Raw genomic sequence first — 19,032 nt, forward strand, 5'->3', positions numbered from 1 at the left:
ATTCATCTCTCACCCCAGTCAGAATGTCGATCATCAACAAGACAAATAGTAACAAGTGTTGGAGAGGCTGTGGAGAAAAAGGAACCCTCATACACTGTTGGTGGGAATGCAGACTGGTGCAGCCGTTATGGAAGGCAGTGTGGAGGTTCCTCAAAAAATTACGAATAGAATTGCCATATGACCCAGCAATCCCTCTCCTGGGTATCTACACAAAAAATCTGAAAACATTTAGAGATAAAGACACGTGTGCTCCAATGTTCATTGCAGCTTTGTTTACAGTGGTCAAGACATGGAAACAACCAAAATGTCCTTGTTAACCCTATCTTAACCTTAAAGTAGCAGTTTTCATGCTAACAGTCTCTTACATTGGAAATCAGGTGAGAGATGGAATCTTGGTCCACATCCATCTAACAATGGATGCCATGCATCTATCTTTTAGTTATTTCCCTAGTCCCAGAAGGTATAGTTATACTGGATATATCTAATAACTGGCAGAATCCTGCATTGATTCCTACGCCAGTGGAATGACAGCTATTATGGTAGGAAGGGCAAGAGGAAGGAAGCTCCTGGAACTGTACTCCTTCTACCACCCTCCCCTGCCTCCCAACAAGATGATGAGTCCTGTAGGGAGAAATGCAGAGCATAGTGTCACCTTTGAAAGATCGAGAGATACAGGAAAAGTGTCCTACCATATCCCCATTTAACTCACCTGCTCAGCTGATGCAAAAGCTAGTTGGGTCATGAGGAATCACAGTGGATTACTATAAATTCTATAAGGTGCTGACACCAGTTGTAGCTGTAGTTTTAGATTGGTACGTTTTTGGAGCAAATCAGCATAGCCCAAGTCACCAAGTATATAGTTATTTATCTGGCAGATGCTTTTTTTTCTATTATAATCAGTAAGAAAAACCAGAAGCAGTTTGTTTTTAAAAGGCAGGGCCAATAAGAACGTCAACTATCTTGCCCAAGACTGCGGCACATCTCCTGCCATCTGTCATAATATAGTCCTGAGGATCCTCGATCATCTTCATATCACACAAGACACCATGTCACTCCATTACACTGAAGACACACACTGCTATAGGTTTTGATTAGCATGAAACAGCAAGCCAGAGGGTGGAAGATAAATAGTGCAAAACTTTGCGGGATTGTTAACATTTCTAGAGGTCTGGGGTGTAGTCACACAACAGCCTAGCCAAATGTCCCCCCGCGTCTTTCCTTAAGGAAAGAAGAGTCTGTGAGACTGCCTTTCTGGGTCTTTGTTCCATCCTTATGTTTACACCTTATGTCTCTCTGTCTCGTGCCCAAAAGATGGTTTGCAGCCAAAGACGGGTAAGATATCTCTCGGGAGATACAACCTAAGCCAGGCGGAACCGAGTGGGGACCCCAATGAGCTGCCTTAGAAGAATATGGGAAGGGGCCTTGCCTCCCCTTCCCCCTGCCTGGGAAAAGCTGTTGCCGGCTCTGCCTTTTCCCTGGCACATGTTTGTGAGAGAAGTTACAAAAACAATAAAGGTCAGTTCTCTCCACTTAGCTCAACGGAACTGTTACAAAATAAGAGACTTGACCCTGAGAAGGTACATACCTTAATTAAGACATTGTGGGACCTTGTGCTTCAGCTGTTGACTGACAAAGGGTGATTGAGATAAATTTTTCTGTTATGATGTGTGAGTTTCAGAGACCATGTAAGAAACAATGTTGCTTTCTCTTGTTTTTGTATACCTATTCAATAAAAACCCCCAGTCGGCCATATTCTGGGTTCCAGTCCTCTGAGACTGAGAGACCCCTGGCCTTAGGAGAGATTTAACTGCATTAAGTCTCTGTTTGTTTCTTTCTTAAAAACTTAACCCAAACCGCCCCTTCTCGCACCCTCACTGCCCGTGTTGTGCTGGACGCGACACTGGGGCATGTGGATAGTTAAAGGGAAAGGCAGGTTGCTTCAGCTTGTACCATCCTACGAGAAGAGAGAACCACAATGCTTTTTGGTTCTCTACTTTGTGTATTGAAGGCAATACTGCATACTGCACACTGTATAACTTGAAAGGCTGACAGTTTTGAGTAGGACTTATGGTAAGAAAGGGGTTTGTGCTGTAGCATACACCTTCCTATCACCTGGGCATTATGACTCAGGGACCCAACTCTATTGGAAGTATCTATGGCTGTATTGGATCTCTGGCAAGCCCTGCCAGGAGAATAATAGTAAAGCACCTTATGTTTTCTTCGTAAAAAGTAGTTTTTGCCTTTCTACTGGACCCTGATAGAGATAATATGCCTGATTATGGGATGCCAATTGACTACTCTATTTGAGTTGCTCATCTGGAACTAGGTGATAGGTGATCCACTGAGCCATAAAACAATACAACAGCAGCCTCCTACTGCAAATGAAAATTATATATGTGACACCAGGTTTTAGCAGGTCTGGAAGGCTGAAGTAATTGCCCAAACAAGCGGTGCAGACTTTTGTGTACTTCCTCTTTATAACTTTGATGCCCTCTCTCAGTCTACATATGACTAGGATAACCAGATGTTCAGGTTTTTCCCCAGGTACCGCTGGATTATACTTGTTGTCCAACACTCATTCATCATTCTTGATGCCACTTTTCATCGACAAAAGTGTCCCAGTTTGGAGAATCAATTATATGGCTAGCCTACCTATGATCAATTAATGGAGAGGAAATAGTTTGTGTCTGGTTCATGGATTTCTGTATGGTATTATGGCATCAGCTGGAAATAGACAGTCAATGCATCACAACCCACTCAGTGGGCAGAACTTTCAAAGGCATGCTTGGTTGTCCATTTCATGTGGAAGGAGAGATGGCCTGAGATACAGATTTATACTGCGTCAGCACCAGATTGGTCAGCTGGTCAGGGACTTTGAAAGGATAAAATTGTAAGGTTAGTAATAAGGAGGTCCAAAAGTAGGCTATTTGCATAGATCTCTCAGAATGGGATGTGGTATGAAGATGTTAGTTTCTCATGTAAATACCCTGTAGAAAAAAGCCCTGGTGGAGGAAATACTCAATAATTAAGATGCCCCCTGCCCCGCCCTGTGGGTGATTTTTAGCCTTTACCCCTGGCCATCTTGGTGTTTGCTCCATGGGCCAGTGTTTGAAGTGTATGGTGACAGGGACAGAGGTTATTCAAGGGCTCAACAGCATGGTATCCCCCTTGTAAAAATTGATCTAACTGCTAACATTATTAAGTGCCCAGCTTGCCAAAAGCCGAGGCAAACCAGCAAATGTGATCTCACAAATGCATACTCTGAATTACCAAATGTGTGGTGTGTGAATAGGAAAGCAAAAATTCATCAGATAATGGGAATAATTCCATTCTTCCATTATTACTGCTGCTGTTTTGCTAGGTTCTCTTTATGAAAAGAATCAGTAGGGAAAAAAGGAAACTGCTGTGATTCAGCAATTTTCTCTCTGTACTTTACCTAGGTTCTCACAACAACCTTGTGAGGTGGGTTGGGTTGTAGCTCCATTATAGTAATGAAAACACAGGAGCAGAGACATTGTGTCTATTCTGACGATTACTAGATGGTTAGCTGCGATGTCAAGGTTCAAACCCAAATCTGTCTGTATGTCTTTTACCACATTGCTTTGCAGGACACTGGATTGCTCAGATGGGTCTCCGTGGGCAGCTCCTGGCTACAGTGGAGGTCATTGTCCTACCCTCGCACCTTTACCGGAGCCACTATGGGACACAAGCTGAATTTTAGTCTCTTGCCTGTCTCCTTTGGTTCTAGCCACAGAATGGGGGCTTGAAGAGAGGCAGACCACAGGTGGTGGCTGCATGCTCCTGCTGAGCTTTCTGAAGTCCCCAGGCCCACAGGCACCTCAGGGCTCTTTTCCTGGGCTGCATCCCCAGAATCCACAGGGGATGAACAAGAGTCTGAGTTCTGTGGAATATAAGACCTTAGACAAGCAACTGGGAAGGATGTAGAAAGAATGTAGCAGGGGGCTACTTTTCAGGGGTGATCAGACCTGGCCTTGGAACCTCTTAATTTAGGCAAGTAGCCTTGACTGATACATACCTAGCTTTGGTTAAATTTCACAGAGATGAGCTAATTCTCACATGGGACCCACACGACTCTTCTTGTGTTTCTTCCTCCTGGAGGCCTCTTTCTGCAGATGCTTTCTATATTATTCTGAGAAAATTTGTCTCATCCCTCCCAGCCCCTCCAACGCCCTTTAGGTTGGGTTAGGTGCCTCTTCTCTGTGGCTTCAGGGATACACCATGCTTGGCCTTTTTATAGCACTTTTCACACCTGTGGTGGGTTTAAAAGTATCTATTCTGCAGTGTTGTTGTGAAATAATATATGTAAAGAACTTGAGCTTGGCCTGGAGTGGCTATTTTTGTTATTGTCGTGGTTGTCTGTCTACTTGTCAATCATCCCCATTGTAAACTCTGAGGGAGAGCCTGGACTGTGTCCTTGTTGCTTAGCACAGTGCCTAGGACACACTCAACAAACTTCCCATGAAAGAATGAATGACTTGCACAAAGTGGGGTCAAGAGTAGCAAAGGTAGGGGATGAGTGCGCTTTTCTTAACCATTTAAATACATGTAAATAATAAGCGTATAATTCCTGATATTTCAGTGAGAAAAATTCTTTATTTAAAATAGGCTAGATGTTTTAATAGATTAAATAAAATACTCTACAAATGAGAATGTTAAATCCAATATACCAAACCCAGTGATATCAGTCAGTAATTGTCCACCAATGCCTGTTTAATAACATTTGAATGAAACAGCATATAATTCTGGGATTATGTGCTTTGGCTTAGAGAAAAATTTCCAAAGCAGTGTCACATTTCCTAGATATAACAGTGTCACATTAGTTAAGAGAAATTTTGTAGTGCCTAAGACAGCTAAGAAACAGTGATTTTCAAATGCAGAGATTAACAGTATTTCTAAATCACAGAGACAGTTGACACATTTTATTTCAATAAGAGAATGAAAGCAAGAAGGGAACCTACACTATTTCTAGCCACTTGTATTTATTAATATATGCTTCACACTTTTAATGCCTTTGGTGCAGAAGAGTAATAGGTGTTTTAGCCAAAAGATATGCTATGGGGACAATGCTGGGGAGCTTGTGCATACAGAAAGTAGCTGATATCTCAAGGCTCTCAGGGCTCTTGGAAATGCCACACATCATGCATAACCTGGGGCTGCTGGGCCTTGTTTCCTGGCATCAATGTTTGCTGAGTGTCTGGGGTCACTGTGGTATCCACAGTCGTTTCTCCCAATGGTGTCGTTATATCAGCACCATACGTCTCATAAGCATCAGCTAATCCAGGGGTCATCAATGGGTCAATGGCTGCTGGGGTGACCTTGGGGGGTCCCCTGCTCTGTCCTGCAGGGCCCCTTGCCAGGCCCAAAACACTGCCCTTAGGGAGAGCAAGAAGCCCTCCGAGGGTACCAGGCGCTACCTCTGGAAGCAGAGCTGGGTTTTCTGGATTGGCTAGGTTGGCCTCTGGCATGGGGGAGCCTTGTGCACCTCCTTCTCCCTTCTCAGGACCTTTGGTTCCAGCGACTGGAGAGTCAAATTCCAGAGTAAAGTCCCCGCCCATGCCCGGATGGTGGGGCATCCCTCCAAGGCTGGGTCGCATGGCTCCAAATCCTGGGAACATGGCTCCGTAGGCCATGGGGCCTCCTCTGCCTCCCTGGAAAAAACCATTCACCAAAGACACCATTATCATATGCTATTCCTATACCATGCAATTCAACCTGGTGAGATACACCAAGAAACCAGAAAAAAACTGACAGGGAACAGGGAATTGACTGACAGTTTTGTGTAAGCACATGTCTCACCAAACTTGCTTTGAAATATAAGGGAGAGGATTCTATGCTTTTCTGGGTTGGGGGAGCCCACTGCTATGAAAGGGAGATGGAGACGCTTTGCTATGCCTGGTGGAAAGGGTGGGAAGGAGAGAAGCCAGGCAGCACAGAACTGAGTCTACAGGCAAAAGGTAATTTTAATTTAATTTTAAGAAAACAATAAGCAGCTGAAGTGGGCAATACCATCATAAAACAAACAAACAAAAACCGATCTGTTCCTGAGTTTGTTGAGGGAGTTTTGGAGGATCTTGTCAATAACATTTCTCAGTATCTTCCAAATGGATTAAGGCTTATGTAACATCTTTTTTTCCTCCCTCCCTCCTTCCCTTCCTTCTTCCCTCCCTCCCTCTCTGCTTTCCTTCCTTCCTTCCTTCCTTCCTTCCTTCCTTCCTTCCTTCCTTCCTTCCTTCCTTCCTTCCTTCCTTCCTTTCACATTTATAAGAAAAAGAAGCTTGATTTCTCTGGAGGAACAGAAGTATTTTTTTTTTTGTGGACAGTTAGAATTCTTGAACTGGTCATGTTTCCTGTTTTTCCTTTACTGCCCTTAATTTTGATCTCAAAATCTTGAGCTATTTACAACAATTCTGCAGGGCTTTGTAACTATCATCTCTGTATTCTCACTTCCTCAGAATTTTGATTCATTTTACGTTCTATACTCAACTTTTTGGTTACATTTATCGTGTGTTTTTTATAAGCTACAGCAAAAACTTTTGAAAATAAAGCAGAACATAAATAAATTAGTATTATAAGATAATGATCAACACTTACTTGAATTTTCAAGCAGTCGTGGTGGTGTTATATAGATATAATATTATTCTCTTTCTTTCTCCGGGCTCCCTACTCTCAGCTTTTCACATCGTCTCTTCCAGGGGTAGCACTTTGAACCCTGGGCTGGTCTAACTGCCTCTTTCCTTTTCGCTGTCATAGCTCTGATACTCTTATGACATGATTTTGACATTATCGGCTTTCATATTGATCTTTTCCATTGATTAAACTCCTTGAAACAGGAAACATTTATTTTGTCTCTATCATATCTTTCTATGTGTCTAGCTCACAGAAGGCACTCAGTATTAAGATGAAAATTTTCTTTCAGAATAGCATGTGTGTGTATTTATTAATTTGACAGTATTTGTTCTTGATAATGAATTGTTAATTCAGCATGCTCTAACAGATGTAATGTAGAAATTTCTAAGAAAGTCAAATTGTGTTGCATCTATCGACCTCACATTTTAAAATTGTAATATAACAAAATAAGAATATACTTGAATTAACTTATTAACATACTTTGAATTTTATAATAATAAATTTTACAGTTGGTTAATTTTCTCTTTCTTTTTGATCTCTCAATTTTGAGGTCTAAATGATTTTTGATACTGTTGAATTTGTTTTGAGGGGTTAAATGGTCCGAGAAGGAAGAGGAACTTTGTATGAACCATATATATCTTTTTTTGGTTTGAAGTGTTTGCCATTCAGTGACTTTTCAAGAGAGGTTTCTCCTCTCCTCATATTCAAGAATGGGGCAAAATCCCACGCACAAAAATGGTCATCACTCAGAAATGGCTTTATGGGAAATGTGCTGAAAACTGCATGCTGCTTCAGAGTCAAGCTTTTGGTTTTGGAGTGCTGTGTTGTGTATTTGGAGACATTCAAGACCAATGTCTCTTGCAGCCAGTCATCAGTGACTTATCCCTTGGCCACTATTTTAAGAAAAGTTTTAAGATATTACTCACCGCCATTTCTTCTGAGCTCATGATGCCAAGTCTGGCAGGAGCATTCTGTTCAAAAAGAAACACTGCATCATATTATGAACAAGCTGACTCCTGTTGTAGCTACTCAAGAGAAAGTTAAAAGTCATTTGATTTCTCTTTAACCCCTAATACTAATGCTGTCTCCAGAGGTAGAATAAAGTGGAGAGATGAGCCATTATTGAATAAATATAGCTAATTTAGATAATTCAGATAGAAAATTTACTTGTCTTTAATGCCTTTTGTGTGTGTGTCCAGAATTATCCAAGTAGGAAGTGTGCCTCCTTGCCATTTCAGTAGCTAGCTTAGGCATTCAGAGAATATGGAATTTAATATGTAAGGCCTAGGTTTTATAATTTTAGCTCTTAAGATAACATTTAATTAAAAAATGATACTTTTTATGAGACAGACTTACCAATTGGTTTGCTCCGTAGGACATGTAAAACATTCCTGGATAAAGCTAAATATAAATACAATAATCACCACAAAATGCATTTTCTAAGGGAAAATCTTTTAAGCAAATTACAAAGAGAAAGGTGGTATTTAAAAAAAAACACTTACTGGAGATGGTTTATTTTGTGGCATTGGTCCTTGAGATATCAAACGGGCTATTGAGAAGATCTTTAAGTGGTAAAAAACAGAATAAGTAATTCTTATTTGCTACAACACAGGCAAATCTCCCATTACAGCCACTTCTAAGAGTTATATGAAACACATTTTCAGATAGATTTGTACGACAAAGAAGTACTTAACATTTAAGTAAACGAAGGAACTCATTATACTTTATAATTAAAATTAAAAATTTAAATTATAAAATTAATAATTTAAAAATATACATTATAATTAAAAATTTTTACTCTTTTTTCTTGAAGGATAGAGATATTTTTCCCAAGAAAGTCTCATTGAGATCTGTACTTACTGATGGACCTTGTGGACCAGCAAAATCCATTCCTGGTAGCTGAATCACAGATAAATATTAAAATTACTAAACTATCAAAATGGACAAAGTGAACCAAACACTTATTTACAAATATGATAAAACAATCTCAAATGAGTTTCCCGATTTTCACTTTCATTAGTCTTGGGGAATACAAACTAAAAGATTACCATCGCCTTTTAGTGACACGACTCAAGTGCACGAGCAGGGAGACGGCATGCCTATCGTGAATTCACTACGTCTTGTAGAGTAGAAAGTAAGAGTTTTGGAATCAGAGCATTCCAGGTTGGTTTGAATTCTAACCCTGCCACTGAATATTTGTATAATACTGGGAAAATTTTATAACTTCTCAAAGTCTGTCTTCTCCTTTTTAAAAAGGACAATTAATATCTACTTTTAGAGGAGTGTAAGTTAGGATGACACGGGGGAATGTTAAATGCCTGCGCATACTAGTTACATGGTACCTTCCTTTTCTATCCTCCGCTCTTTTCTCTACATTATTACAAGATTCTTTGGCATGGTTGTCTTCTCCACTACCGTGTTTCCCCAAAAATAAGACTGGGTCTTATATTAATTTTTGCTCCAAAAGATGCATTAGGGCTTATGTTTAGGGGATGTCATCCTGAAAAGTCATGTTAGGGCTTATTTTCTGGTTAGGTCTTATTTTTGGGGAAACACGATATCAGATCGAGAAATAATAATGCAAAATACTACATGCAATGCTGAGGAATCAATCACTCTTCTCAGTTCTTGCCAATACTGAAAAGGATCCTGGTGATAGAAAGACTGGACTTCTCTGATCTTTCCCTATTTCCTCTGAAAGCTTTCATCTTTTGCAGCTGAGAAGTCAAGTTTTATAGGCACAGGATCTTTGAGAGTACATGCTCCATCTCAGATGGCAAAGGGCAGGAATGTATATTTAGGTTCTACTCTTAGATAAAAAAGTATTTGTATTTTTGTGCAGTATGCCTGAAAGCTCTGATTAGTTAAATGTATTCTGCACATCAGATTTCTTTCATTAAGTTAGTGGGTAATCTTGGTCTGACTTCAGAAAAAGGAATTACCTCCACCTTTGGTGGCTTATCTGATGGTGCCACCTGCTGTTGAACCACTGGCCCCTCTGCTTGCTGCAAGGGCGGCTGTCCCTGATAAACTGGAGGCTGAGGTCCTCCTTTCTGGGCTGTGTCCTGGATAGCAGTTACAACGGTGGGCTGGAGGAAATGTTTCTGTCCTGGATGTTGAGGCTGCAGAGATGGCTGCGATGGGAGAGGTGGGGGATGTACAGGCAAAGAATATTCATACTGCAGAGAAATTTGAAAGAAGTGTCAGGTGATGATTCAATGAACTGTGACGTCCAGAACTTCTAAAGCAAAAGAGCTTGGAGAGCTTTCTACTTGGGAGACTGTGGTCTGCTCATGAAGGTGGGAAGCTACGTGAACTTTCTGATATCATGAGTCATTTCAACCTCTGGGTTCTCATAGTTGCCACTCTGTATTTCTATTATACCACTTTCTGTCTGGGTTACAATTATTTGTTATAAATCTTTGTCCCCCCCAGTCAACTGAGGGAATACATCTTATTTACCTTTATAGTCCCAGGACTTAACATAGCTCTTAGCAAGCACCTGGCATCTGATAGCTACTTAATGCATTTTTTTTTTTTTTTTAGTTAGTGAAAGGAGAAAGGTAATTAAATAAAAAATACTAATCAAATTTCTGCACCATGTAGTCCATTTTGGAAACAATCAAATGGATAAACAGTCACCAATAACATAATTTACTGTCCCACTAAATGTGGCCCGGTGGTCAATGCTGTATGTTGCAGAGGGCCATCTGGAATGAAAAGTTCCTGTCAAAGCAACCATGTTTTGTTGCTCTTTGAAATTGTCTGTGGTGAATGGCTCCCTGTCATTTTTAAATTGATTGCAAGTTCCTCAAAGTGGCCTGGAAACCTCATAACAGTCTGGCTCTGCTTCTCATCTTCAACCATGGCCCATTTCCAAACTCTGATGGCTTTCATCACTTAATCCTTATTCGTTACTTATACTTCACAATTTAACCCCTTGTGATATGTTGTCTTGTCTTATTTCCCAACCAGATCTAAAATTTCATGAGCCTTGGAGCCATTCTTAAATGTCTTCACTCTCACTCCCAATCTACAGTTTGGTTTATGTATTTACTAGGCACCTAGTAATTGATTGCTGTTGGGTTCATGATGTTTGAGCCAGAACTTTGGCATCATTTTAAATGTGCCTTTGAATAATTACTCGGGAAATCTTGATTAAATGAGAATTGCCCAGGATTTAGCTTATTTCCATTTTAAGAATAGTTTAGCTATTGTTGTTGCTGATATCTTAATGTAGGTCTCTTCTTTTGGAGGCTGTATCTTCCTATTTGAAATAAAATTCAAATGGGTTGAAAATTTGGACCATTGTATTTTAAAATTTCCAAAGTATTAAAAACATAGTAGTTTTAAGTTTTGATTACCTTGGTATTTAGATAATTTTTTGTTCATTACTCTTACCTGTCTGTGGTTAGCATATGACAACTTAGAGAAGGTAAGTAGGAGAAGATTTTAAAGCTTGACATTCCAAACACATAATTAACTTACCTGTTGAGTTTCATGTTCCCGTGGTCTCATCCACGGGAAAGAGGAACGTGGTGGGAGGAGACCGTGCATCCACAAAGAGTTAAATGATTTTCCAAAGCCAAATCTTGAATACTAAAGAGAGAGAGAGAGAGAGAGAGAGAGAGAGAGAGAGAGAGAGAGACTTATATTTCAATATTGGCTTAAACATGTTTGTAATTTTCTTTAAAAATCTACAGAAAGTGTAGAGATAGCAAAAGTAAGAGTGATATTGGTTAATTAATATGAGTAGATAAATCTTCCGTTCTGAGCCAGACTGCAATATTCCCATAAATTTTTCGACATTTAGCCTTTTAAGTATTCATATTTTGGGATGTATAATCAAACTGATAATGCAAAAAAAGGTTGAAACCATTGTTTTTATTTGCCCTTGCTATCCCATCCTAGTATTTTGTTTTAGGTTATCCCATATACTAATTTGTTCTTCTAATATTTAATATGTCTGTTCACAAACATATTTTATAAATGACAATGCTACTGCTAATATCACTCCCACCACCACCATTAATATTTGCAGTAAGAATATTTGAAAATAAGGTTACCTGAGAAAGCATGTTTAATCCCTGCAAGGTGCCCAACTGCCTCATGGTCTGTAAAGAAAAAATAAAAGTGGGTTAGTGTTTAACATATTTTTTTTTTATATGACACAACTGATTTCTCAACATATGACATCATTAGCACAAAGTTTGGGATAGATCAACTTGGATAAAATAGAGGTAGACATAAATCTCCACCGAAATGTAGAAATGTTAAATGTGATTCTGCCACTGTTGGACTGTTGGTATTATTGCTCTTAAAATAGTGAGCTTGCTTTTTATGATTAATTAAAAGAGGTTATTAATTAATTTAATTAACATCATTTAATGGAGGTTCCATTGAAACATGGGAAAATAGCTCATTCAACTGAAACATAAATATAATCCCAAGGACATTGCTTCATTGACTCCTTTTTCCTCTTTTATCTTACTTTGTCTTTTAAAATTCAACCTGAAGAGGAATTTGAAAAAGCAGGCAAACAAAACAAAATAAGACAATCTGTACCTCCTTCCTAAACAAAAGTCTTCAAAATGAAAAATTTAAAAGACATTGGGGAAAATTGTATCTGGATAGATTGTCAAAAATACTGCCAATTCAACAGAAAGTCAATTTTAATTTAATGGGAAGAGGTTTAGAGTGCTTTGAATGAAGCTAGAAAGTGAGAAAAAAATAACTCAGTGAAATTAGCTTCCAGCCAATGCAGGTATTGAGTGCCCTCGGATTGTCATGATACAAATAAATTTTGCAAGGTCTTGTGAAAAAAATTGTAATTTCGTAAATATTTTTCTATTCGTAACTGTCAATATTTTCTATTAATATGGTCGAGCATTTGTATTTTGCTGGGAGTTTTCTAAACAGAATATATGTTAGTTATGAGAAGTGCAATGAGACTAACACAGGTTAAGCAGCAGGTACCATAGTATAGTTAATGCTATTTACAGGAGTTCTTAAACTAAATTTTTTAAAGCTAATTTTCTTCATGGGAACTTTATCATATAAGATACTATAAAGAGAAGAACTAAATATAAACCGATTATATTTACAAGGACAATGTGCTTTAATTAATGTAGTAATTATATTAATACAGTAGTTATGCTAATGTATATATCATTACATATTAAATATTAGTATTACTTTGATTCACCTACAGAAGACATTCTACAGGCTGAGACTAGAACTGCACAGGAGGACAGCCACTGACTTCTGACTAGGCAAGCTGAGAAACAGCCCATCATGTTGCTCCCCTATTAGGAACATACAAATGTAAAAATTAAATGCAAATGCTCTGACAATACATACCTCCAGGCTCAAACTAGCCATGCCTGGTGTTCCAGGTTGCTGAGGAAACATCTAAATGGAAACAAGAATAATTTTGAGTTCTCGTTGGTGAGAAATTCCTTACTCACTGGAAATAAAGTATAGTTAAGAGGTCCCCATTTGATTTATTTTCCAAATGACTTGAACTTTTGGGCAGAATGAAGAATTTGAATTATTTGGGGAATTAGCATACTATTTAATAACTTTGCTCCCATACAAATCATCTACCCTTTGTCTATATCTTAATACTATGTTGCTTTAAAAGTATACTTTGATTTAGTTTGAAAATTGCGTTGAAAACAAATGAGAAGTAAAATAAAGCATCAAAATAGAAAACGAAGAGTACTTTGTGTTTTGAAATACTATCACACAGAAAAGCAAAGTTTCTTGTGTGTTTGACAAACCTACATGCTTCTGGTTTATGGAATGTGGCATGTGGCATGGGATCATGGCTTTCAGCAAAACCACGTGCAAAACCTAACTTGCCTCTTATTCATGTGCTTCAACAAATCCTCTATCATCTTTAGTGCAAGATTCTTTTATGTATAAACCTGTTGATCTGTGTTGATATTTTTTGGGATCATGTCAAAAGTGTTTTCTTAAGAAACATTCTAGCTCTAAGTACTATTGTACTTTATATGTTTGTTTAAAAGTTAAAATATAGCTATATTTACAGCTAGGTTTCTAAAATGTAAACTATTTTCCTTTTTAAACCAATCCTTATTAATATGCACAAATATCAGTGAAAAAATGGAGAATGGAAGAGCAGGGATGGAGTAAATTGGGTTTAAGGATCTCTAGTTCTTTGAATATTTTGCTATCTAGGGTTGAGGGGTTTTAATGCCTTCCTTCCTTCATTACACCACAAATATTTATGGAGTCTCCACTAAATGTAGTTGGAGTATTTTTCCTTTATGAGTAGGAAGATCAGGAATATTTTCCTGAGCATATGTTATCTACCCTCCACCTCCTACTTTTTTATATAGGTAAAATCTCATCCTCTGAGTCATGGTGTGAATTTCTCCAAATAATTCAGTTTTGGAAATAGAGGACAAGGAGTTACAAATGTGAATAAATATTCCAAGTAGAGAAAAAGGTTACCTGTGGACAGGAAAAGTGTGTGTGTGTGTGTGTGTGTGTGTATGTGTATGTGTGGTGGGTGAGAGTGGAGCCTTCTTTCCTCCCATTGGCCAGTATACGAATAAGGTATCTTGAACAGATTCAACTATAGGACAAAGTATACTTTGCTTTCCATCTGCTCCAAGTCATGAATTAAACAATATTACATGAATGTAGAGAAACAGGGGATACATTTCCCATGCCTAAGTAAAAGAAGAAGAACATTTGACTTGGTAGGCAGTCAGCTGGCCATCCTAAGCAGTTGCCCTGTTCCTCAGAGTAGACCTGACTGGCACAAGTGTGGGCCAGCATGGGTTCCAAGACTGTCAAGCTATTCAACTGATGATGGATGACTGAGGCTGACTCCAATGTTAGTATCATACAAAGGTAGGCTAGGGTGGCAGCTTCGGCTTTTCTTTCACTTAAAATTCATGTTGAGTAATGGAACAGAAACTCCTTTTATTTGTAGAATTATGGTTTTCATCCTTGGAATCAGTTTTCATTACTTTTCTCCAAAACATTTACTTTAAGAAGCTTAAGTAGCTAACTTTTCTTTCTCAAGGAATTGAAATACTTTAAAGCTATTTGAGACCACGGGATTTGAGGTCTCAAGACAAGAGACCATGTGGTAATTGCCTTTGGGTCTCCATTGCCCAACACACTGCTGGGTACATGGCAGGTACTCAGTCAATATTTGCCAAATGCATATAGAAGCTGAATAAAGGCCTTTTCTATGAAAACAGAATCACACACTATTGGCTGGAGTATTGCAGTTCTCAAAGGAAACTGTATTCGTATGGGATCACTTCCAATATATGATAGACTGGACCATGTGTAGGACTGACACATTGCCATGGAAAGGTTTTGATTAAAGAAACTTCAGCTCTCAGTCACATAATATCTTCCCTTTAAAGCAAATTTGTTGCTTAATTACAAGCTTCAAATGGAATTACTTAGCTCAGTTTTATAACCATAGTAATTTGGCTAATATTTTTCTTTTAAAATGAAGAAAGTGTTCTTTACTTATTTGGAGAATTTTCTCTTTGCATTTCAATTTCAAAGTGGTAGCAAGTAGTTGATAATAAAATCATGCCTTGGCATTGTGGAGACTACATATGTCTTTCATCTTTTAATGAGTGGAATAAGGCATAGAAATTGTCTTTGGGGTATTTCAATTATCTTTTGGAATAGAAAAACTATGTTTGACTTACTGCTGTTGGATGCTAAGACTGATTTCTGGGCAACTACGACTTTTGGCTCAGTAGGAAATGTACCACTGGATTAATTCAAATGAGTGCAGGCATGGATTCTCAGCCCAAGTCCTTCAGTGTTGTGTGGTTCCTGACAATGTCTCTTCTAGGACACACTCTAGAAGACTCTGACTTACCGGCACTGCAGAACTCAATTCCAGGAGGCACAAGATCAGTATCAGGTCTTTCATTTTGAAAACTGGGATCTGAAACAGAGTTAGGTTAGAAAGTTAAGTCCAATTGATTTTTACTTCAGAATGGTTAAAAGGCAATATTTCAAATAAGCCAAGTCTCTGTTTTTCACAACCAGGTTCAAAACAAAAAAACTAAATGTTGCTGAACAACTGATTTGTATTAGTTTTAGGAAAGAATTAACAGCAATTAAAAAAATTTCAAGTACTTTTTTTATGGAACTACAATCTAAATGAACATGTAGGAACATATTCTTTAACTGCTGTGTTTCATTTTATAAAATGAGTGATGAATTTGAAAATCCCTTCCACTATGTGAAATTTTGGTCTATTCAGTATCATTCACAGGAGTTCATGCTTTGCTTCCTTCTAGAGCAAATTTTGAAATGCATTTGAAATATAAAAAAGACATTTCATAACAAACCTTTATTTGCAGATATATAGGGTATATTATTCCATGTTTTGGTTACCCAGATTACCATACCCAAACTTACATTTTTAAAATAAAAATAACCTTAATATTTAAATTTCCTATGGTATTAGTGGAAAATATGTCTTTAAATCAAGTTATCCTTTTTCTAAAATGAATTGTCTCTTTAAAATTATTTTATAAGTTCAGAAGGCTCTTTACTCTTGCATGAATGGCAATCTGTCTAACCAAGAGATTTGCTCATCTTCTAATACTTTATAAGTTAGGCATGGTCACTAACAATCACAAACAGTAAAAAAAAAAGTCCATAGATAAGTCTTTGTAATGGAAGGGTATTAGGCATGTCTTCTCTGCAACATGCTAATGGTTTACAATAATCAACTATTCAGCTTCTGGTGACAAATGCTGAAAAGTCCTCTTTAAAAAGCTTCATGGAGATAGGAAAAAAGAACTTACAGGAATCAGATGGAAATCATAAAATCACATTTTACCTTCAATGCTGGCCTGCACTGTGCTCTCAGGGCCTGGTGATGCCAACCAAGATAGTTCTAAGAAAAGAAGATTAATTTTTTTTTCTGGATTGTGTGTGCCTGGGACTCGCTCTGTATCTCTCATTCAGGGAAGAACTGAAATCTTTATTTAAAGTGCCAATCCACCAATCAAAGTGAAGCAAATGGGGGGAAAAAAACACACGCTCTGCTCCTGTAATTAGCCCACACCCTTCTACTGCATGTAAGAACGTTGGCACAGTGGAGTGTCATTATTTTTAATTGTAACTCAACCCTTGTATTTATTCAGAGAACTCAATTGCAGGGAAGACAGTAAAGGAATAATGGATATAAGCTTTGAAGACAATCATTTTGGTGAGCTGGGGGAAATATATATAAAATAGATGCTAAATAAACCATTATGTGTTTTGTGTAGGTTTTTATCTGTAGATAAAGCTAGTAACCTAAGGCTAACATTCTCACGATTTCCACCCTCATGTTTGTTGTGGTAAAAGTAACTCCATTTCCTTCCGCCAACACTCACACAGTATAGAAGGAAACACTAAAATAACTTTCTGAACTTGAAAGAGAGGATGAAAATATTGGATAGATTATGTTATATTTTTTTCCCTCTGAATTTCCTATTTTTGTATCTTAGATATTTCCTTGATATTTTCCTGAAGATATTAGACTAGAGATAGCCAAACTTTTGTAAGAAATTTCAATTGGACCCTCAGAAAAAAATCACTTCAGGTAAACCTTTGGTGTATGTTCTTTGCGGGGAGAGGGGCATAAATCAGAACATTCTCCATGAACCAATCAAGTCAATGGGCACAATTCTCAATTCACTGTTTAGATAGACCCATTTTTAGGCATTTAGTATGAAGCCAGGTTAGTAACTTGTATTTGTATTGCTAGCATCAACATGGATTGAGTTTTTCTCCACCAACAGATAAGAATGTCTTGGATGTGGATTGAACTTTAGCTGCTTTTGTTATTTCTCTGCCCCTCCTTGTCTTTCCAAAGGTATGATTTCAGACCTGGGAGGGATAAGCATTTAAGATTAGTTTCTTAAGAAGGGATGAGTCAGTACACTCTTTAGGGAAGTAGGGATCTTGCTGATTACAGGGAACATGGAGGAAGCTGGTATTATGGAAGAAAGACGTCTTCATACCTAAGTGTAGACCTAACAGCTTCGAATAATGTTATCCAAGAAGTTGTCCCTGAAAAACTCTATTTCCCATTGATAACAGAGTTATTTTTAGGATGCAAAGAAATAAGGAATGTGAATATGTTTTGTAAACAGCAAAATGTTATTGAAATAAAAAGCATTATTTTGGGCTTCTCTCTTTTTCCCTCTCCTTCTCTATCTCTCTGTATTTCAGCTCTGGTGCTTGATTAAGTCCCTTAATCTCTCTAAGCTTCAGTTTCTTATTCTGTAATATAAGGATAATCACTTAGTACACAGGCTTTTTTTGAAGATTTGGTGAGATGATGAAGATGCAGGAGCTGCTTCACAGTGGATGCTCAATAAATGGGGTAATTGTCTTCGTTTGTGGGAGAACTTACATGAAAAATGGAACCACAAATATACTGTGTGTGTTTGTGAACGTGTGTGTGAGAGCGTGTGTTATAAGAGGAGGAGTAATGGCAGTTAGATTTATGAGCTCCAATGAGGGCAGAACAGAGACCTGATGGAAAGCACTTCTTTTATGTGGAAGTTGATGCTAAATCCATGTGATTAAGCTTCCTAACTGACTGTTAAACAGGGAAATGGTGTGTGTGTGTCTTTTATGGTTTATGAGCATAATAATGACATCCTAATAACGTTGTTTTGGTAGATTCATATGTTTTGTCTTGGTCTTAAGCCAAATATCTATTGCTTCCGTCTTTTTAAAATGTCCTTCAGAGTCAATCTTAGATTATCATCTTCCAGATGTTTACCTGTTCGTTTCTTTCTCCTCTAATTTCCTGCATTCTCACACTAAATTTACCTTCATAAAATATTGGTTTTAGCATTTCACAGTCCTACTCAAAATTTTTTTTAAAGATCCATAAGGCTCTAATGTAAAATTTACCCTCTGTAACTAAACAGTCAAATTAACATTTCAATTCATCTTTCCAATCTTATCTCCTGCTTTATGTGAGACACAGTGCATTGATGTAATAATGATTGTTGTAATCAGTTAAAGTTGGCTTCATTTTTCATCTAGTAAACAGTTTTTATTTTTGGCTTATGTTGGAAAGTTAGTAAATATAACCCTGTTACATCTTATGAAAAGTACTTAATTACAAAAAATTTGGAAATTAGTATGAGTATATGAATATACTTCTGATAGTGATTATAGGTGTTAAGGAAGTTACTACAGCTTATTGAAACTGTTATGTTGCTTAAAACTGTGCCTGTATAAAGAACAACGAGAGCACCAATTAAAAAAAAAAAAATGCTGTGTCCAGAGTACAGCAGAAAAGAAAAAACTCAGAATAACAGAAGCTCTGAGACACATGAGGGAACATATGTCACAGAA

The 19,032-nt window shown here is 37.8% G+C and overlaps 1 protein-coding gene across 1 annotated transcript; it reads right to left on the reverse strand.

The window, feature by feature from the left end:
• Positions 1 to 4,830: 4,830 nt before the first annotated feature.
• Positions 4,831 to 18,481, reverse strand: AMBN (ameloblastin). Its single transcript, XM_019757075.2, has 11 exons — positions 18,449 to 18,481; positions 15,533 to 15,601; positions 13,009 to 13,059; positions 11,715 to 11,762; positions 11,137 to 11,247; positions 9,591 to 9,827; positions 8,509 to 8,547; positions 8,151 to 8,210; positions 8,005 to 8,049; positions 7,575 to 7,619; positions 4,831 to 5,669 (listed from the first exon to the last, which is right to left on the reverse strand). The coding sequence occupies exons 1-11, from the start codon at positions 18,479 to 18,481 to the stop codon at positions 5,133 to 5,135; spliced, it is 1,275 nt and encodes a 424-aa protein (XP_019612634.2). The 3' UTR covers positions 4,831 to 5,132.
• Positions 18,482 to 19,032: the final 551 nt, after the last annotated feature.

This window comes from Rhinolophus sinicus, linkage group LG02, assembly GCF_036562045.2.
Source record: "Rhinolophus sinicus isolate RSC01 linkage group LG02, ASM3656204v1, whole genome shotgun sequence".
Lineage (NCBI taxonomy): Eukaryota > Metazoa > Chordata > Mammalia > Chiroptera > Rhinolophidae > Rhinolophus > Rhinolophus sinicus.